The sequence below is a fragment of the Microchirus variegatus genome, assembly GCF_963457635.1.
Source record: "Microchirus variegatus genome assembly, chromosome: 2".
Taxonomy (NCBI): Eukaryota; Metazoa; Chordata; class Actinopteri; order Pleuronectiformes; family Soleidae; genus Microchirus; species Microchirus variegatus.
Genome location: NC_139803.1, coordinates 12,253,663 through 12,270,069, shown reverse-complemented (window position 1 = coordinate 12,270,069; position 16,407 = coordinate 12,253,663). Strand labels below are relative to the sequence as shown.

General features: G+C 42.3%; 1 protein-coding gene across 1 annotated transcript; it reads right to left on the bottom strand.

The window, feature by feature from the left end:
* Nucleotides 1-6,873: 6,873 nt before the first annotated feature.
* Nucleotides 6,874-15,790, bottom strand: exoc3l2a (exocyst complex component 3-like 2a; the record flags this gene model as incomplete). The annotated part of the gene is made up of 12 exons (XM_083910805.1): nt 6,874-7,482; nt 8,590-8,711; nt 10,505-10,660; nt 10,748-10,870; nt 11,747-11,882; nt 11,974-12,084; nt 12,172-12,272; nt 12,379-12,489; nt 12,570-12,684; nt 12,761-13,514; nt 14,143-14,360; nt 15,252-15,790. 12 exons carry the CDS (start codon nt 15,788-15,790, stop codon nt 7,164-7,166), a joined length of 2,805 nt encoding a protein of 934 aa, XP_083766931.1. The 3' UTR covers nt 6,874-7,163.
* Between the last annotated feature and the right edge of the window lie 617 nt (nt 15,791-16,407).

The following is a 16,407-nucleotide window of genomic DNA, read 5'->3' as shown; positions in this document are numbered from 1 at the left end:
TCCTTGCTTGCTACTGCTAGCTCCTTATTCATTTGAATTTAACAGGCCTTCTTTTAGTCTCCCTGGGCAAGAATCAGATACGTTAAAGGTGCATTATGTAATAAATCTAAAGCAACTGGCCATAAAATCCTCCTAATATGTCAGAGACTCAGGAATAATATTTGTATAACATACTGAACTCACCACCAACAACAGTACATCCAAAATATTTGCATTAAAAAAAATGTTTTGCAGACTGCAAACCGTGTTTATGTTTTGAAATCATGTTTTGGCATGCGGCGCCACCTACGGCCGTCTACCAATAATTGCAGTCAGTAGAGTCTCAGCTGCCGAGCAACCACGGGTTGCCAGTTACGTCAGAAAACAAAACCTAAAAGACCTTGGTATTTTGAATTTGAATGTAGTAACCGTTTTTGGCCACATTCTTACATATGGGGCCTTTAAGTGCATTAACTTCCAATTTAGTTCATATTAACACTTACTCTACTATCAGTTGTGAAACAAAAAGTTATGCTAACACTGTCAGTGTCAAAAAAACAAACAGTTGACTGAATGAAACAATGGTAAATTAAAGCAAAACAGCACACAGGTAACGTAAAATAAAAATAAAGCCAACTTACGCGGGTTAAAACCACACGGAACAGGAGACACGGCACAAATCAACGAACAACGCGAAAAGAGCGAGTATATAAACACACTACGAAGGGAGAGACAACGAGAAACAGGTGACACTAATTAGGGCAATCAATCAAAAACCACGGGAAAGCAGACAAAAAACCATATACCAGGATAAAGTAAATAAAGGATAAAGAGGTGAGCGTCTAATACAAAACAGGATGTGTCAAAATAAAACAGGAAATTCACACAAAAAAACAACGAGGACAAAAACAAAACACCAGTAGACAAGATAAAAAAAAGTCAAAATAAATTAAAACATTATACACATTTTCATTTTAAGTATATGAAAATAAAATAAAAGATTAAAAGATTCTTTACTAGTCCGGCAGTAGGGAAGATATAGATAATACATAATAAACATGCATTTCCACGTGTGAAAGCACAGAAAGATATTAACAATAAACTGCACTATAAAAGGCCGTAACATTGACTGGACCCAGCCTATATATTCAGTCATATGGAGAGTAATGGCCATTACTGTATTATTAGTTCATTATCTACACAGGGAATCAAGTGATAAAGACTTTTTGTTGGCACTTATTTGTACCCGGATGGCGCACAATGACGGTGTATTTAAAATAACAACAATTTCAGTCATATTTTGAGAATAGCTCACCATTATATATAGACATGTAATCTGACTGTGGAATATCTGTCTTATCTGTACAAGGTGACAGCATGTGGGAGTCACCTGTGTTAAAAAAAAAATCTCCCCCCCCCACAGCGACTTCCTGGCCAGGAAATCACTGGGCCAGACCAAGAAATAATTTGAGCACATACCTTACTTAAAGCTGCCGCTTATCATTGTTACATGTGTTTTGACAAGAGCTGCCCGATATTAGAAAAACATCCAGTTCACGATAACATTGTTGAATAATCCCCTGATGACGTGATTTGCAATAATTAAGCACTTCAGTATATGGTATTAATAGTTGTTTTTTTTGTTTTTTTAGTCTTTTCTCCCCCGGAATCATAATATCACTAATGAAAGAACTTACAAATGATAAACAGAAATAGCTAAAATAGGCAGAAAAAATAGACACTTTTTCCAAGTATTTTATATGAAGCATGTTAGCCTAAAGGCTCACATTTGTACTTTGTCCTGTTTTGAGAGGTTCTATTCATACTTTATTTACTTCTTGACCTGATTGTATTTTAAGTTATTATTAGTGGAAGGAATTAGACAAATGACTGACACTGTGTGATGTGCACTGATTTTGGAAATGTGACCTGTGTGTTACTGTCTCAAGAACTGTGTGATTCAATTTTGGTTTCAAGTAAGAAAAGGAAAAACTGCAATAAATCAAAATCACACATCACAGATCAAATTGGCACTCAATTTTTTTTAACTTTCTAACATTCCCAGATTAGTTTCTTACCTCTCAAGTAGCAGCTAAATCTCATCTCCATGTTGTAAAGTACTCATACTTCTGTTTATTTATCTCTGGGACCATATGCAGTTCATGTTTTGTTGACGCTTAAGCCTGTGTGAGGTGCAGTATGTAGTAAATGATTCACTGGGTGTTTCCTCCTCGTTATTGTGATGAACTACACATTTGAAAAATCACACAGTGATGCGTTCAAGGACGCTGTGTCGTCCCACTGTTGATAGTATTCTGCTAAATAAACCTCTAGGCCTTTGTATGAAAAGAATCTATCAGCACACTAACACGCATTTGACAGTGTTTTCGTCAACTGTACAGTCGTGTAATATAAAGTGATTTAAAGGTGCATTATGTAATAAATCCAACAACAACAGTACAGCCAAAATATTCGCATTAAAAAAAATATTTTGCAGGCCGCAAATAATTTTTATGTTTTGAAATCATGTTTCGGCATGTGGCGCCACCTACCGCCGTCTACCAATCATTGCAGTCAGTAGAGTCTCAGCTGCTGAGCAAACACGGGTTGCCAGTTACGTCAGATAACGAAAACCTGAACGACCTCGGTATTCTGAATTTGAATGTAGTAACCGTTTTTGGCCACAATCTTACATATGGCACCTTTAAATTACCTTTTTTTGTCATTTATCTTTCCATCGATTCGTCTTCTACCGCTTTATCCTCCTCATGAGGGTCGCGGGGATCACAGAGCCACATAATCTATAGAGACAAACAACATTCACTCTCACACTACACACACTTACGTTCAATTTAGAGTGTCCAAATTGGAACTTGGAGAAAACCCATGCACTACTTTTTATAATAAATACATTGCAGTTCAAAAAGTTGATTTCACTTTCACAAAGTTTGGATATGAAGCTTTAGATTGTTGTGTATTTTCAGTATAGGCCTCATGCTTGGTTATTATCTATTTAAAATCAGCCCAATATTCCAGATAACTGTTGCCTACTGTGTAATTATGAACACAGATCTACAGCCTAGACTAAACAAGGTCCAGTGCTCAATGCTGACCCGGAAGAAGTGCAGCCTCTCAGCCATATCACGGTATTTGAGATACTTAGATATAAACAAAACAAACAAACAAAAAAAAAAGAGTGGGACCCTAAAACGTGCATGACAGTGTGAACAAAGACAGGGGATGGCTTGCTTCCGAAAACAAACAGCGAATACAACCAGATGGATTTTCCATCGCAGCGCTGTGTTAATGAGAGGAAGCAAGGGAGTGCTTCCCTGGGATTGCATTGTGATACTTGCGGACCGTTCCACCTTCAGCAACTTGATCGAGGGAAACCTCTAAGAGTTTGGCCCTCATCTCGACTTGCCCTTTCTCAGTCAGAGATGATAATCCCCGCTTGGGAATTAGAGCCATCGAGTATCCGCCTTGAGCTTGCTATATAAGAGAGGATATCTGATAATGCTCTCACATATACTGTATCGCTGAAGCCTCACTGCCAAACTTAACATTTAGTCGATGCCAACTGCTTTCAGAGCACTTCCCGTGCTGTTCGACGAATTCGTGGAACTTATTAAAAATAAAAACAAGTGCACAGTGCAGCCCTCGGTCAAAGATATCCGAGGGCCTATTGTTGGTGGGCGGTAAACAGTTTGAAGACATATTGAAGTGGTCGTTGTTGTTGGGTTTTTTTTAGACCTATACGCTTCCTTCCCCTGTCGTGCATTCTCAAGAACATACCAAGTTTGATCTTTTTGAGCCATAAATCAGGACGTGTCAACAACAGGAAAAGCGCTCGCAGGACCGAACGTATCGTCCGTCGAAAACGCTCGCCTCGCACTTTTTCGTTTGTCGACATGTGCACAAGCGCTTATGCATGCGGCGAAACACGGTGCACATGCACGCGTGACTTCTAAGACCAGTGTCCCAAGAGGATTACAGTACAACTGCAGTAGGATTGCAGCATAATCCAACATAAGTGAAGCACATTCTATTTAATATCTTGCATCCTATCATACACCTGTGTAATGTAGCTATCAAGTTCTAGTTTTATTTTTAAAGTGTGTGTGTAAGTAAAATGAAAAATACATAAATATAGTTTATAGTTTCTCATCTTCACTTTACGCAGGATAAAAAGCGATAGATAATGGATGGATGGATGGATGGATCTTCACTTTACGCATGTTAGAAAACAGAAAAAAAATAAACACTGAAAACAGTTTCTCTCCAGTCTCCAGTCAATCATAATCCCAATACTTATACTTCACTAATGTATATTGATTGATTTGTTTATTTAAGTGTCAAACACCATGGTGCCAAGCCCTCATGGGCTTATTAGACACTACAATAATTTCTCAGTAATTTCCAGATAGCCACGTGCTGTGACGTAACACAAAACCCAACATGACATAACTAAACCAATACAAATAAGTACACATACTACAAATAAAGATGCCTTGTCATATGGGATACAAAATACTACCAGGCCTTTTCTATAAATTTTGCCAAAGCAAAGCAAAGCATCATATGTATAATTTAGACTCTGGACTGATACATTCTTGACTATAAATAATAAAGTCAGAGAGCCAATACGGTGAAAAATGTGACCTTGTTCATATGTCCATAATGTTTATATCAACTTATTTTTCTCACGTGTTCATGTGAGTTTGTTAAATTTTGCAAGAATTATAGTTAAAAACACAATTTCACATTTTGTGTTCCCACTAGCCATGCAGTGCTTGCAAATACAGCATGCGCCAGGCTCCCCCCCCCCCCCACCATCTCTATTTTTTTTCATCTTCTCCTTATAAGGCTGATGATTGCATGATGATAACCTGTTATTGTGCCACCTTCTGGTAACAGGAAGTACGCCTTCAGTAACAAACTTTTAATTAGCATAAAGCTTTCAGGGTGCGGCCTACATTTGCTATATTCTGATATAAGAAATTATCTGTGGCCTTTCTATCTCTCTAGGGCCTCACATTGGCTATTGCGGTCACTCCAAACCGCAACATGCATTCAAGGCACCCCTAAAATGTTGCATATTTTTTTACAAATATGTTTTGTATGCAATTTAATTTGAGGATCAATCTTGTGTCACATTAAAGTTCTTGAATGTTGAATCTTTTTTCTTTTATGACAGATGACATATGAGTGAAATAGTGTTTCTAATACGTCACTAATTTAATTAACCAGTCTTTTTTAAATTGCTGGGTGTGACTTTAGTTTCTCCATATCTCTGCTACCCTCCGACTTTATGCGTCCAGACACAATCTATAAAATTCCCAGAGGATCATAACCATCCTTATGATGTACTGTAGTTCAGCATTTCAAATAAACCATCTGGTCATTAGGTCTCAGTGTGCTGATCGGCCCCCTGTGGAGCTGCCTCGGATTGTTTTGAGAAGCTCACGAGCAGCTCGGGTTTGAAAAAGCTCAACGGCTGCAGCACGTTCACTCAGAGCAGCAGAAGGGAAGTTCCCTCCTAGTGCATAACGTAAACTTGGCTCCAATAAAAGCATCCGTTGGCACCTCAGTGGACAACAGGAAATCTTTGTTTATTAAAAAACATCCCGTTGTTGGCCTCGTGGGTGTGTGACCCCTTTCGTGTGGATATACTAGCCGTGGTGGAGCCCCATATTTCAGGATCTTGGTTGGCTGAAAAAAAAAAGAAAAGCTGCCACATCCTTAGGATAAACAACAATGGCATAAAGCATGCGTGTGTATACAGTATGTATTCACAGCATTAGTTCTGCGTCAGATCCTCTGACCCTTGCCTGTGAGGTATGTGTTGTTTAACATACTTCTAGACTTAGTGTCGGACATGCCCAGCATACATAGGCGCCACAGTTAGAAGTGGGCACAATAAAACAATCCCAAACATGCTCTTTTCTGAGCTTCAGCTGAAACACAGCATTACAATACAAATGCACAAACGGCAAGAAAAGGTGCTCAATCGACCCAGTCAATGGGTTTTTTATTACGTTTCCAGCGACAGATCCACTTCATTCACAGTCAGAGTTCAACACATTTACATTTACATACACTATGGCCTCACATAAGTATGAACTATATACCAGAGAAAGGGTATTCATATTATATATATATATATATATATGGTTGGGTAAATGAAGTTCTAGGGTGAGTTCAGTCAGGAAGACGACTCTGTTGCATGCTTCACACTTACTGTTTTCATCTCTTGTGCACTCTCAATCTGAAGCTATTAAGCACTTTTTCCAATCACAATGTTGCAGTCTTTTCAAATATGTTGTCTCTTTCTGCTTTATTTATTTATTGTGCTTTTGTTGTGCACACCCTCCCTCCTTCCCATCGCAATCAAATCTTATCTGATCATTCTTCAACCTGCATCACATCAGGAGATTTCCCTTTAAGCAGACGCTCAGGTTTGATATCTTGCTTATTGTGTCCAAGCGCAACAGAATCTTCAAAGACTATTAGTACATTATTCTCATCAATCTGTAATAAATTCCTTTTTATTTAATAGTCCCTACACTCTTAGAAAGTAGAACCATATAAGGTTCTTTGGCTTGTCCTCAAAGGAGAACCCTTTTTGACTCCAGGTAGAACCTTTTTCCACCAAGAACCCTTTTAAAGCCTTTTATTCAGGAAAGGGGTTTTAAAGGGTTCTCTGGATCAAAATGGTTCTTACTGGAACCATTAGTGTTACCAAGAACCCTTTCTTCGGGAAAGGGTTTATCAGAACCAAATGGTTCCAGGTAGAACCTCAGCCCTTGTAGAAGGACCCTTTTGGAACCCTTATTTCCAAGAGTGTACTGATTGAAATCTTTGATCATATTGCATTGCATCTGCTAGCAGTTGTTTCTGCAGGAATGAACAAAGACAGAAACGTTTCATTTTAAGAACATTTAACTCTATCTGTTTAGATCAAGATGGACACGACTATAAATCGTAATGAGCAAAAAAATGCACACGTGGAGATGGAGATGGAGAAATGTGAAAATCGATTAAGTGAGCGTGTACAGTACGAGCAGTACCTGAGGTCACGTTTTCCTTAAATGGCTGGGTACAAAATTTGGTACAGTTTTGGGTCAAGGTGCATGTACATCTCATCAGTGTCGTCACTGCTCTCCTACCACGGACGCCATCAACTAGTCGTCTCTGTGAAATTTATTTGTGTCCTCTATGTTCTCGACGGGCTGAGGCGCTGCATTCCTGGCACTCGCGGTCCTGCGGTTTCGCCTCGGGCGGTGCTCTGAGAACCAGTTGGAGATGGTCATGGCGAGGCGGAGGAGACCTAGGTTGATGCAGTGCACCTCTGAAGCGAGGGGGATGTCGGAAAACAGTGCGTGGTCCCGGCACACGAGGGCACTTCTGCATTCAAAGTCTTTGACAATGTTGAGGATCTCCTGACGCTCCGCCTGCCGCATCATCCCCCGTACATTCAGAAGGGTGGAGATGTGCTTCTTCCTGTGCAGAGGAAGGATATCAGGATGAGGATGAGGGGAAGCGAGGCAGACGGGGTTTTTTAATGAAAGCTGTGTCTGTTTGGTGTCATCGACAGCAACCAGTGCCCCCTCCCTGTGGAAAATTCCTCCTCAAATTGTGACTGTACTGACCTATTTACCATCAAAACACACCTCAAAATCTGCTTTTAATAAATTATTTATATTGTGATTGTATTTTTATTTGGTTTAGTTTAGTTAACAGGGATGATGTACAGAACCGGGTCGATACCAGAGTTGGCTAAATAGCTAATTTGCATCTGTCGTCCCTGGGCAGGGAGTTAACTGTGTCTGCCAGGTTGCAACAGTAACCCGGAAAGGACTGAACTAAGGAATGGAGCCGATTAGGATGTTTGAGAAGTTTCCCAAATAGTCACAGTCTATGGAAGAACTCTGCTGCCGATAAATAAAGCACCCAGACACCTCAAGGAAGGCCGGTGACTTTGATCTCCCAAAATACCAACAGAGAGGGGATGCCATGCAGTAAACAAAAAGGATGAGTCAAGCAGTGAGTTAGCATGTCTCTATGTCTGAACCGCTATGTTTTGGCCCTCCTCTTCCACAGCTCTCCCCTCTTGGAGAGGCACCACTCTGTCTCCTGCAGGGTGGCAGGAACAGGAAGTACTCGGCAGCAGCTTCCTGTCTGCTCCAGGGAGGGTAATGCGTCACGCGGCGGTTGTAGGTTGCCAACCGTCACCTGAGTCTCAGTCTGTGCATAAACAGCCTGGGCAGCGGGGTCACCAACAACCCCATTCCCCCCCACTGAGGCCTCTCAGCCTCATCCATTGACAAAACATACCAGCACTCCTCTCCAAAAATAGCAAAGTTAATGTAGATATGTTTCCGCGCTCCTTTTCCTTGTTTTGATCCATTGTGACACACACGCAAAAACACAGTCTGATATTTTCTTTGTTTGGGCCGAGTGCCAAAGACAGCAAAGCTGAATGTGTAGCAGTAAGCATAAAATAATATACCACCTTTGGGGGTTCGGCGCAGATATAATATCTGTTTTAGACACTTCCTGGTTGCAACAAAAACATGCCAAACACTGTTCATGTGTGAAAGCCCTCACCTTATATCTGGGAACTCTTTCACCAACACAGCAACCTCCATCTGAATGGAGGGAGTGTCCTCCAGCAGGATGATGTCAGCAAGGTGGCAAATGATGCTGTCTAACCAGGATGAGCTTGATTCCTGGAGGGAAGACGACAAAAAAATCTGTAAATGAACTGTATTTTATTTCTGCCACCATGGGTCACACAGTTAAAACAATCAAAAAAAAGTCTGATGATACCTGAAGCAGTGTGGGATCATGGGAATTGTTAACTTGTTGTCTTCATTATCCATTAGCACTGGCTAAATAGGAGGACCAAATAGTTCCTTCTCTACTGTGATGTTTAAAAGTTACATATTATATCTTTAATTATCATGCAACCTAATTTAACCACTTCTTCACTGACCCTCTTTTTGGAGTCCCTGCTCCAAAATGACATGCCCAAACTAAATAGAGTAAATCTCTGCAGTTACAAGCTCTATGTGGATTATGGTTGGTATCAAAATACAGAAAACACTTGTGAGATTCCACCAGAGGTGTACGTTTCACTGAAGATGCCAATGTGTCAGAGTAAATGTACATGGAACACAGCATAACTGAAGGATTTTTTTCTCTCGCCTAAAAAAATATTGCAAAATATCACCTTAAAAATATGCAGTAGGAGATTAAACATGGAGGTCATGTAACAACATGTGGACATGAGCTGTGCAAAGTCTGATGCTGCTGAAGTGAAGCAGAGTGAAATTACAGAGGTTTTAGTAAAGAGATGTCTAGGCGTTCTCTCTTTTGGCACAGCTTGGCACCATCTGTGCCATTTGAGATTTCTTAGGTACCAAATTATTAAAAACCCATTTAATTTTATTTATATGTCACTACAGGTCTAAAAAGAACTTGTTTTGAAAAAAACAAAGTTAAAGTTAGATATGGTTTTATGACGCTTTTCTCGCTGCGTCTGACGCTGCCCCCGGTAGCGGGGGCAACCATGAAGAAGAGGTTAAGTATTAATTACATTAAAAAAACAACATAAAATTCTCTGGTTGTTTTTTTTAATGATTAGTTTTTTACTAATGTGTGGAAAGGTCGCTGCACTAGTTGCGTATTATCAGTGTTTATCCTAACGGCCTCTTCCACAAACCCTCAGAGGAAACACTAGATTAATACCTCCGAATGTCAGAGGCCAAACACTTTAGGTGATTTACTGGGTGAATAACAGAACTCCACCTCTGTTTTTCTAGGTTCTGTTTTTCCTTCGTACGCTCAGGAAAAAGAACGCTGAATTCTTTGGCGCTTGCATTCACTAAAAATAACGGCGTCTGTTTCAGAAAAACCATTAAAAACTAATTTGCCCCGCAAGCCCACGTTCCCAGAGACACTTCATCTCACTCCTCGGTGAAAAAGGCCACCAAGGCCATCAGTGAGCCACATCAAAGCCAGCCAGCTGACAGGAACAGGAAGTTCCCTCTGAACACAGCGGCTTCCTGTTGTCAGCCGAGGTGACGGACACTTGTTTGAACTCGCACACACAAAGGGGGCAAATGCCACACTGACAGGCCAAGTTGTTTTACACCCTCTTCCCCTGCAATGGTAAGTGCTAACGTAAGCCTGCGCCATCCATCTCCATCTCACTGACGGCAGCCATTTTTCAGAGCTCACTCCTGTATCAACACTGTCTGAGTTATTCCTGACTTAGGAAGTTTGAGGGTCACGATCCATTCACAGACGCCAGGCTCTACGTTCGCTCTTTGCCAGCTCTGCTCGCCAATTTTTCACACAATCAGCATTTTGGAATCATTTATCATATTCGGATAAGAACGATTAGCCCTGTCAGGGAACCAGATCACGTCCTTTGTGGGCAAAGCCCGTAAACATGTGTCATCTCTGACGACAATACCTGATTTATTATTACGTTTTTGTGTGCGAGGACCAGACTCACCAGATCTCTAAAGAGTCCTTTCAGCTGTTTGGCCTCATCTTGCAGGCGGAAAGCCATCCTCTTCCTCATTTTGGAAGATGTGCAGATGACGCGTCCCCGCATGATGGCTCGCACGTACTCGACCATCACCCGTCGGTGCACCTCACCCACCAGAGTCTGTCAGTAACGCATCTCTGTTAATCTCTGACTGTCTACATATGACCTGCATTTTTACTCAAACTTATTGAGTGTTACTTATGTTACCTGATATGGCGGGAAGTCCATTCGTCTGAATTTCTTGAAGTGCTGTTTAATGCAGCTTTCAATGGCCTCAAAGGCCTCGGTGTTGTTCAGCCATTTTCTTTTTACCAGTTTGTCAAAGAAGGGCTGAAATGACAGATCGAGATTTGTTGAAAGGAAAGTACATAAAGTCTATCTATTCTATATAGTACATCTATTCAAGTCCTGGAAAGTAAAGGAGAATATGCATAACATTATCTAAGCAAGGGCCAATTCCAATTCCTATCTTAACCCTCAATCTTAACCCTTAATCTTGGCCCTTAAACTGGCCTTATATTGTCACTTAGAAATGGGACACCCCTTAAATGCAGATACGTCTTCAGACTGTGGGGGGCAGAATAACGCGAAAACTGCGTCCAGTCTGTCAACTCCAAAAAAGAAGAACGCATTTACGTCACGATTATTTATTACGATCTGTTTGTCAGTCAAGTTATTAGGTTGTCAGTTAGTTATAAGATGATACTCATCCGCACTCATACTTACCGCACCACGGCTTATTGAAGAGTAAACGAAAGCAAACGATCGCACAAAAGATCGTAAAATTAAAATACATTTTACGCAACAATGACGTAAGTAATCCATAAAATGGGCCTAAACTAAGTTTAAAACTGTTAAACTGTTAAACTGTTTTCATAATTTTATATCTCTGTTAACAAAGAAAATACTTAATTTGTAGCGTACTCGTTTCGCTGCTTTTGGCGCCATCTTTGTTCTGTCAAAACACTCAATGCATTCTGGGTAGCCCTTGCTCCAAAGGGTGGTCTCGGAAAAATCTCAATATTGAGGGCGATACAGCCCTTAAACTCGCCCCTCAACTTAATTTTTCTGAGAATTGGGACAGCACTTGGACTAGCGGGAGCGGCGCGCATTTTTGAGATTGAGGGTTAAGATTGAGGGTTAAGCAAGGAATTGGAATTCACCCCAAGTCTTATTTATGGGACACCAGTTTTAAGTCTTACTCACCCTGATGTGCTCAAACAGTCTGTCGGTCAGCACCTTCACTGACTGGTTGATGATCCTGTCCAAGGAGGAGTTGGCTCTCTGTGCCGACTCCTCGCTTCCCTGTGGGTCGCACTGCCTGCAGCGCTCCACAAACGATCTGGAGGACACACGGGCGATAAATGATGTTAAACATTAAAAAAAAGCATGACAGTGTTTATTTGAATAAAGACATCGGTGTAACTGCTAACCTGAGAGGAGGGCAGCAGTTGACCAGAGCTATGGTCCTGGAAACGTATCCGTCCCCTCGGTCTCCAAATTCTGCCTGAGTCTCATGAAACATCTCCACCTTCCTCTGAAAACTGCAAAGTTAAAAAAAAATTAAATCACATTTGCTACCAACTGTCAGGTATTTCGCTGTTTTTCTTCCAGAGAGTATATGTACTCACTTGTAGAGAAATTCAGCCAATCCAGCCACACAACAGCGAGCCACTCTTGCTCCTAGAAACTGGTTCACGGATGTTGATTTGTCCAAATCCACTTTTAGCCTCTGGAATTGTGAGATACAAGTGATCAGAAAAAAATTTATATTTTCACATTTTAAAATAGCAAAAGATTTAATTTACTTATTTAGTAGAAATGTGACTTCAAAGTACCTGGATGACAGAGCGCGCTAGGTGCGACTGATATTCCTCTATGTGCAGAGTCTGAGCCCATCGCCTCTCCTCGTCATCTAGAACCTGAATCAGCTCTGTCGTCACCTTATCCTGAAAATCACAGAAAAGAACATTAAATACATCTGCTGTCCACTTTTTCAGAGGCACAGTGAAACTTTTAATTTACTTACACTAACGATACTGATGCAGTCATGTTCCAGCCTGTCCACTGTGTGTTGAAGGAGAATAGGTTCCAGAGGGGCATAGTTGATCGGTGTGGTTGTGCCAATGGTTCCCAGGACATCCCTGGTGGAACATGATTAAATGTTAGTCAACCAGTTCAGTGTTGAGGCTGTTATACTGTAGCATGAACGCATCCTACCTGTTGTAGATGTTGTAGAACCAGTCCAGCAGCGAGTAGACGTCTGTGATCTGCAGCGGGCCACTGGTAATAGTCTGAAGACGTTTGGCCACCGCTCGGTGGTAACTTTCCAAGTACACCTGGAAGGCAGCGAACTCCTCTGGGTAAATGGTCATAGCATTCCTCTTTGCCGCGTCCAGGTCATCCACCATGCGGCTCCTCAGGCGCTCCAGGTACGAGGCCAGTTGTCCTGCCTGGGTGTCCACCTGATGAGGCAGGCTCCAGTCTGCGGCCTCTGCCACAGCCTGTCTCCACTTTATCTTCAGACGCCGGGGACGCTGGCTGGGCTGGGTCTGCGGGTTTTCTTCTGCAGAAGAAGGCTTGGTCGCCTCTCTCAGGGCCCAAGCGGCATCACTGTGCTCCTCCTGTTGGATCACCAGCACCACAAGCGCAAGGTTGGGACCAGCACTGGGCTGCCGAAGGGACTCTCGCACTACATCCCACATTTCCTTCTGTAGGGCCTCATACAGGAGCTCCACATCCTTAGCCTTCCGTCGGCCTGAGTCCAACGTTGCATTGGTGCTGAGAGAGTCGTCGAAGGATGCGGATGAGAAGGGCATCATGCCGGGTGGAGTACTTGGGAGTGTGGGAGTGAGGGTTGGAGAAGCAGGGATTGGCAGGTGTGACAGCAGCTCACACTCTCGCTCCAACTCCTGAATGTGGGTGTCTGCCAGGAGGAGGTCCCTGTTGTTGACCAGCTGTAGGATCTCCAGCACTGAGGGGAAGCAGGAAGAGACAGATATGTTTATGTTAACATGCACAAAATGGAGGACTGAGCATTGAGAGTATTTCTGTCTTTAAAGTAGTCGTGCATGTGCCTGACTGACATATTGGGTTATTTGTCGTCAACTGGTCTATTGTGAGTCAAGGTTCCCTGTGGAGGCAGTGAACGGTGGCTTGGTTGAACGTCTGTATCCGAAGGAACCTGGAGTAGGAGGAAGTAAGTTCATTTCCTCATTTTACAACCTACTGTTGATGTTAGTGTAGGTGACTCAGGGATCTGGGAACGTCGGTCTCATTGGAGACCTTGGTAGGGGGTAGGATTATGGGAAACTCCAGTTGAGGCTTTACCAGGTATAATGAACTGATACAAGGAAGATTATTTGAGGTTTAACCAATATATACATGTATGTTGGTTATCATATATCAGATTTACTGGGGGCCAAGCCACCATTTTATCAGAACGATTAAAGTGACGTGTTTACCAATGAATGGCTGTACTACTTCAAGACATCCAACAGTACCCCCTTTTTCATCAGTGCCATATTATTGTAAGAAATCAGTCAATGGGGCACTGTTGGACCTCCTATAGAACCATCCCCGTTTCTTTATGATTTTATTACCTGAGAGAGGCTCTCTTTTTTTCACCACCGGCTCCTCCTCATCTGTTTCCTCCTCGGTCTCCTGAGAGGCCTTGTCTGACATGGAATCCCTCGTCAGCTTGCCCAAACTGACCATCCTGAGGAAGGAGGACCGTCTGGAGGCCTCCGCCTCGCTGACCGCGCTCAGGTCCCCGCAGGGCAGGCTCTCCCTGCGCTCCTGCTTGCGTCGACCTGTAATGCTGCACAAACAGCCACAGAAGCAGCAAAGAACGTCAGTGACGGCTTTGAATTCTGATTGCTGACTGCATGATTGGCACGAGCACATACAGTATGAACGGGAATGCCACTTAGTCACACTGCTATACTGTTAAAAATAGTTCCATTCACTTACCACTGTAAGTACACGGCGTGTAATTGGGAAACAAAAGAGGTTCCGTAGATCAACAGATTGTTATGGAACATTGCATAACTCGGCAGGAAAAACAACAGACTATACAGTGTGTTGTTGTTTCACTGACCAGCGACAGTGTGACAAGTGATTTTCCATTTTTCCGTTGTATTTTTTTTTTAGTTTGATGCATCAAAATCATAGAAATCAACTTCCTCAGGAAGGTCATGATTCCCTCTGATCCGCTGCGTAGAGTTTTCTTTTTCTAAAAAGCCCAGACTGTGATTCTTATGCTTTTGTTGTAATCTTATAGGAAGGCTTTTAGAACATTGCATCAATCAAATGATTAATCTAATGAAATACTGACTGTATGGACTCTTTAGTTAAAGGTGCATTATGTAATAAATAATATCCTAATATGTCACAGAGACTCAGGAATAATGTTCATATAACAAACTGAACTCACCAACAACAAAAGTACAGCCAAAATATTTACATTAAAAAGAAATATTTTGCAGACTGCAAATCTTGTTTTGGCATTTTGGCGCCACCTACCGCCGTCTACCAATCATTGCAGTCAGTAGAGTCTCAGCTGCTGAGCAACCACGGGTTGCCAGTTATGTCAGAAAATGAAACCTAAAAAACCTTGGTATTTTGAATTTGAATGTAGTAAACGTTTGTGGCCACATTCTTACATATGGCACCTTTAAGAACACATTCCTGCTGCCCAACCCCTCCTCACCGAAGCAAGGTCATGATTCCCTCTGATCCGCTGCGTAGAGTTTTCTTTTTCTCCCTCTCTGTGGGGAGTGTTTTTGAGTCTCCGGGGCTGTAGTGGGGGTAGCTGCCTCCCCATACGCTGCGTCCCGAGATGCGAAGCCCCTTCCCCAGTTTCCCTAGGGTTTTGATGGGCGACACTCCACAGATCCGCTCCAGGGTACCTCTCAGGGGTCTCCCTTTAGGGTTCCCGGCACCGTGCTTCTCTGCGTTCACCTCGTTTTCCTCCTCCTCTCCGTCACGGGACGACCTGAACTGGTGGTTGCCTTTGAACTTCCCCATGATGAGGCCTATGTCGCCTTGTTTCTTCTCGCCCTCGTCCAGGTCCATGTCCTCAAAGGGGTTCAGGTTCTTGTTCAGATCCTTCAGGTCGCTCAGGTCCTTCAGGTCGTTGAGTTCATTCAAGTCCCTGAGGTCCAGCCGGGGAAGGATCAGTTCACCGTTCACTCTCGGGAACTCGTGGCAGCTCTTGGACCTTCCCGGGAGCTTCTTCAGAATGGGCATGGTTGCAAGTGAGATTTAAAAATAAACTGAAACACAAGAACATTGTTTATGAGTGTTTCAAGAATCAAGATTTTGTCAAAGCAGCTGGGATAATGGGATAAAACTACTGATTTTATATAATGAACACAATGCATGACTACATCACTCAGTATATCAGCACGTGGACAGTTTACATAAGCAGAATCAAAAACATCCTTTCAGCTCATGTGATTTCCTTCCCTAAACAAATGAGGAAATATGTATTGGAAACATTGTTCCATTGACATAAGCAGCACTGCATCCTTTCATAAATATTATAGCACTTCTAAACAAATACCTCAGTGTCAGTCAGGTCAGGAAAGGTTGACGTGAGAATAACTGACGCGTGAGTGACAGGACCGGTGTTTAAAGTGAAAGATTCACCATTTTTCCTCATTTAAGAGTGTTGAAACTTTTGTTTTTTCTAATTTTTCCAGATATACTTGGGGTATAGAGAAAGTGTCTGACGTCTTGAATGTAATGACTACTTACAGTAACTCTCCTCTAAAGTGTCAGGGGAAGATGACACAGACCGGATTTGGCGCATCAGGCTTCAGCAGCGCCGTGATGCACGTTATTTCCCTAAAGTGATAGTTCCT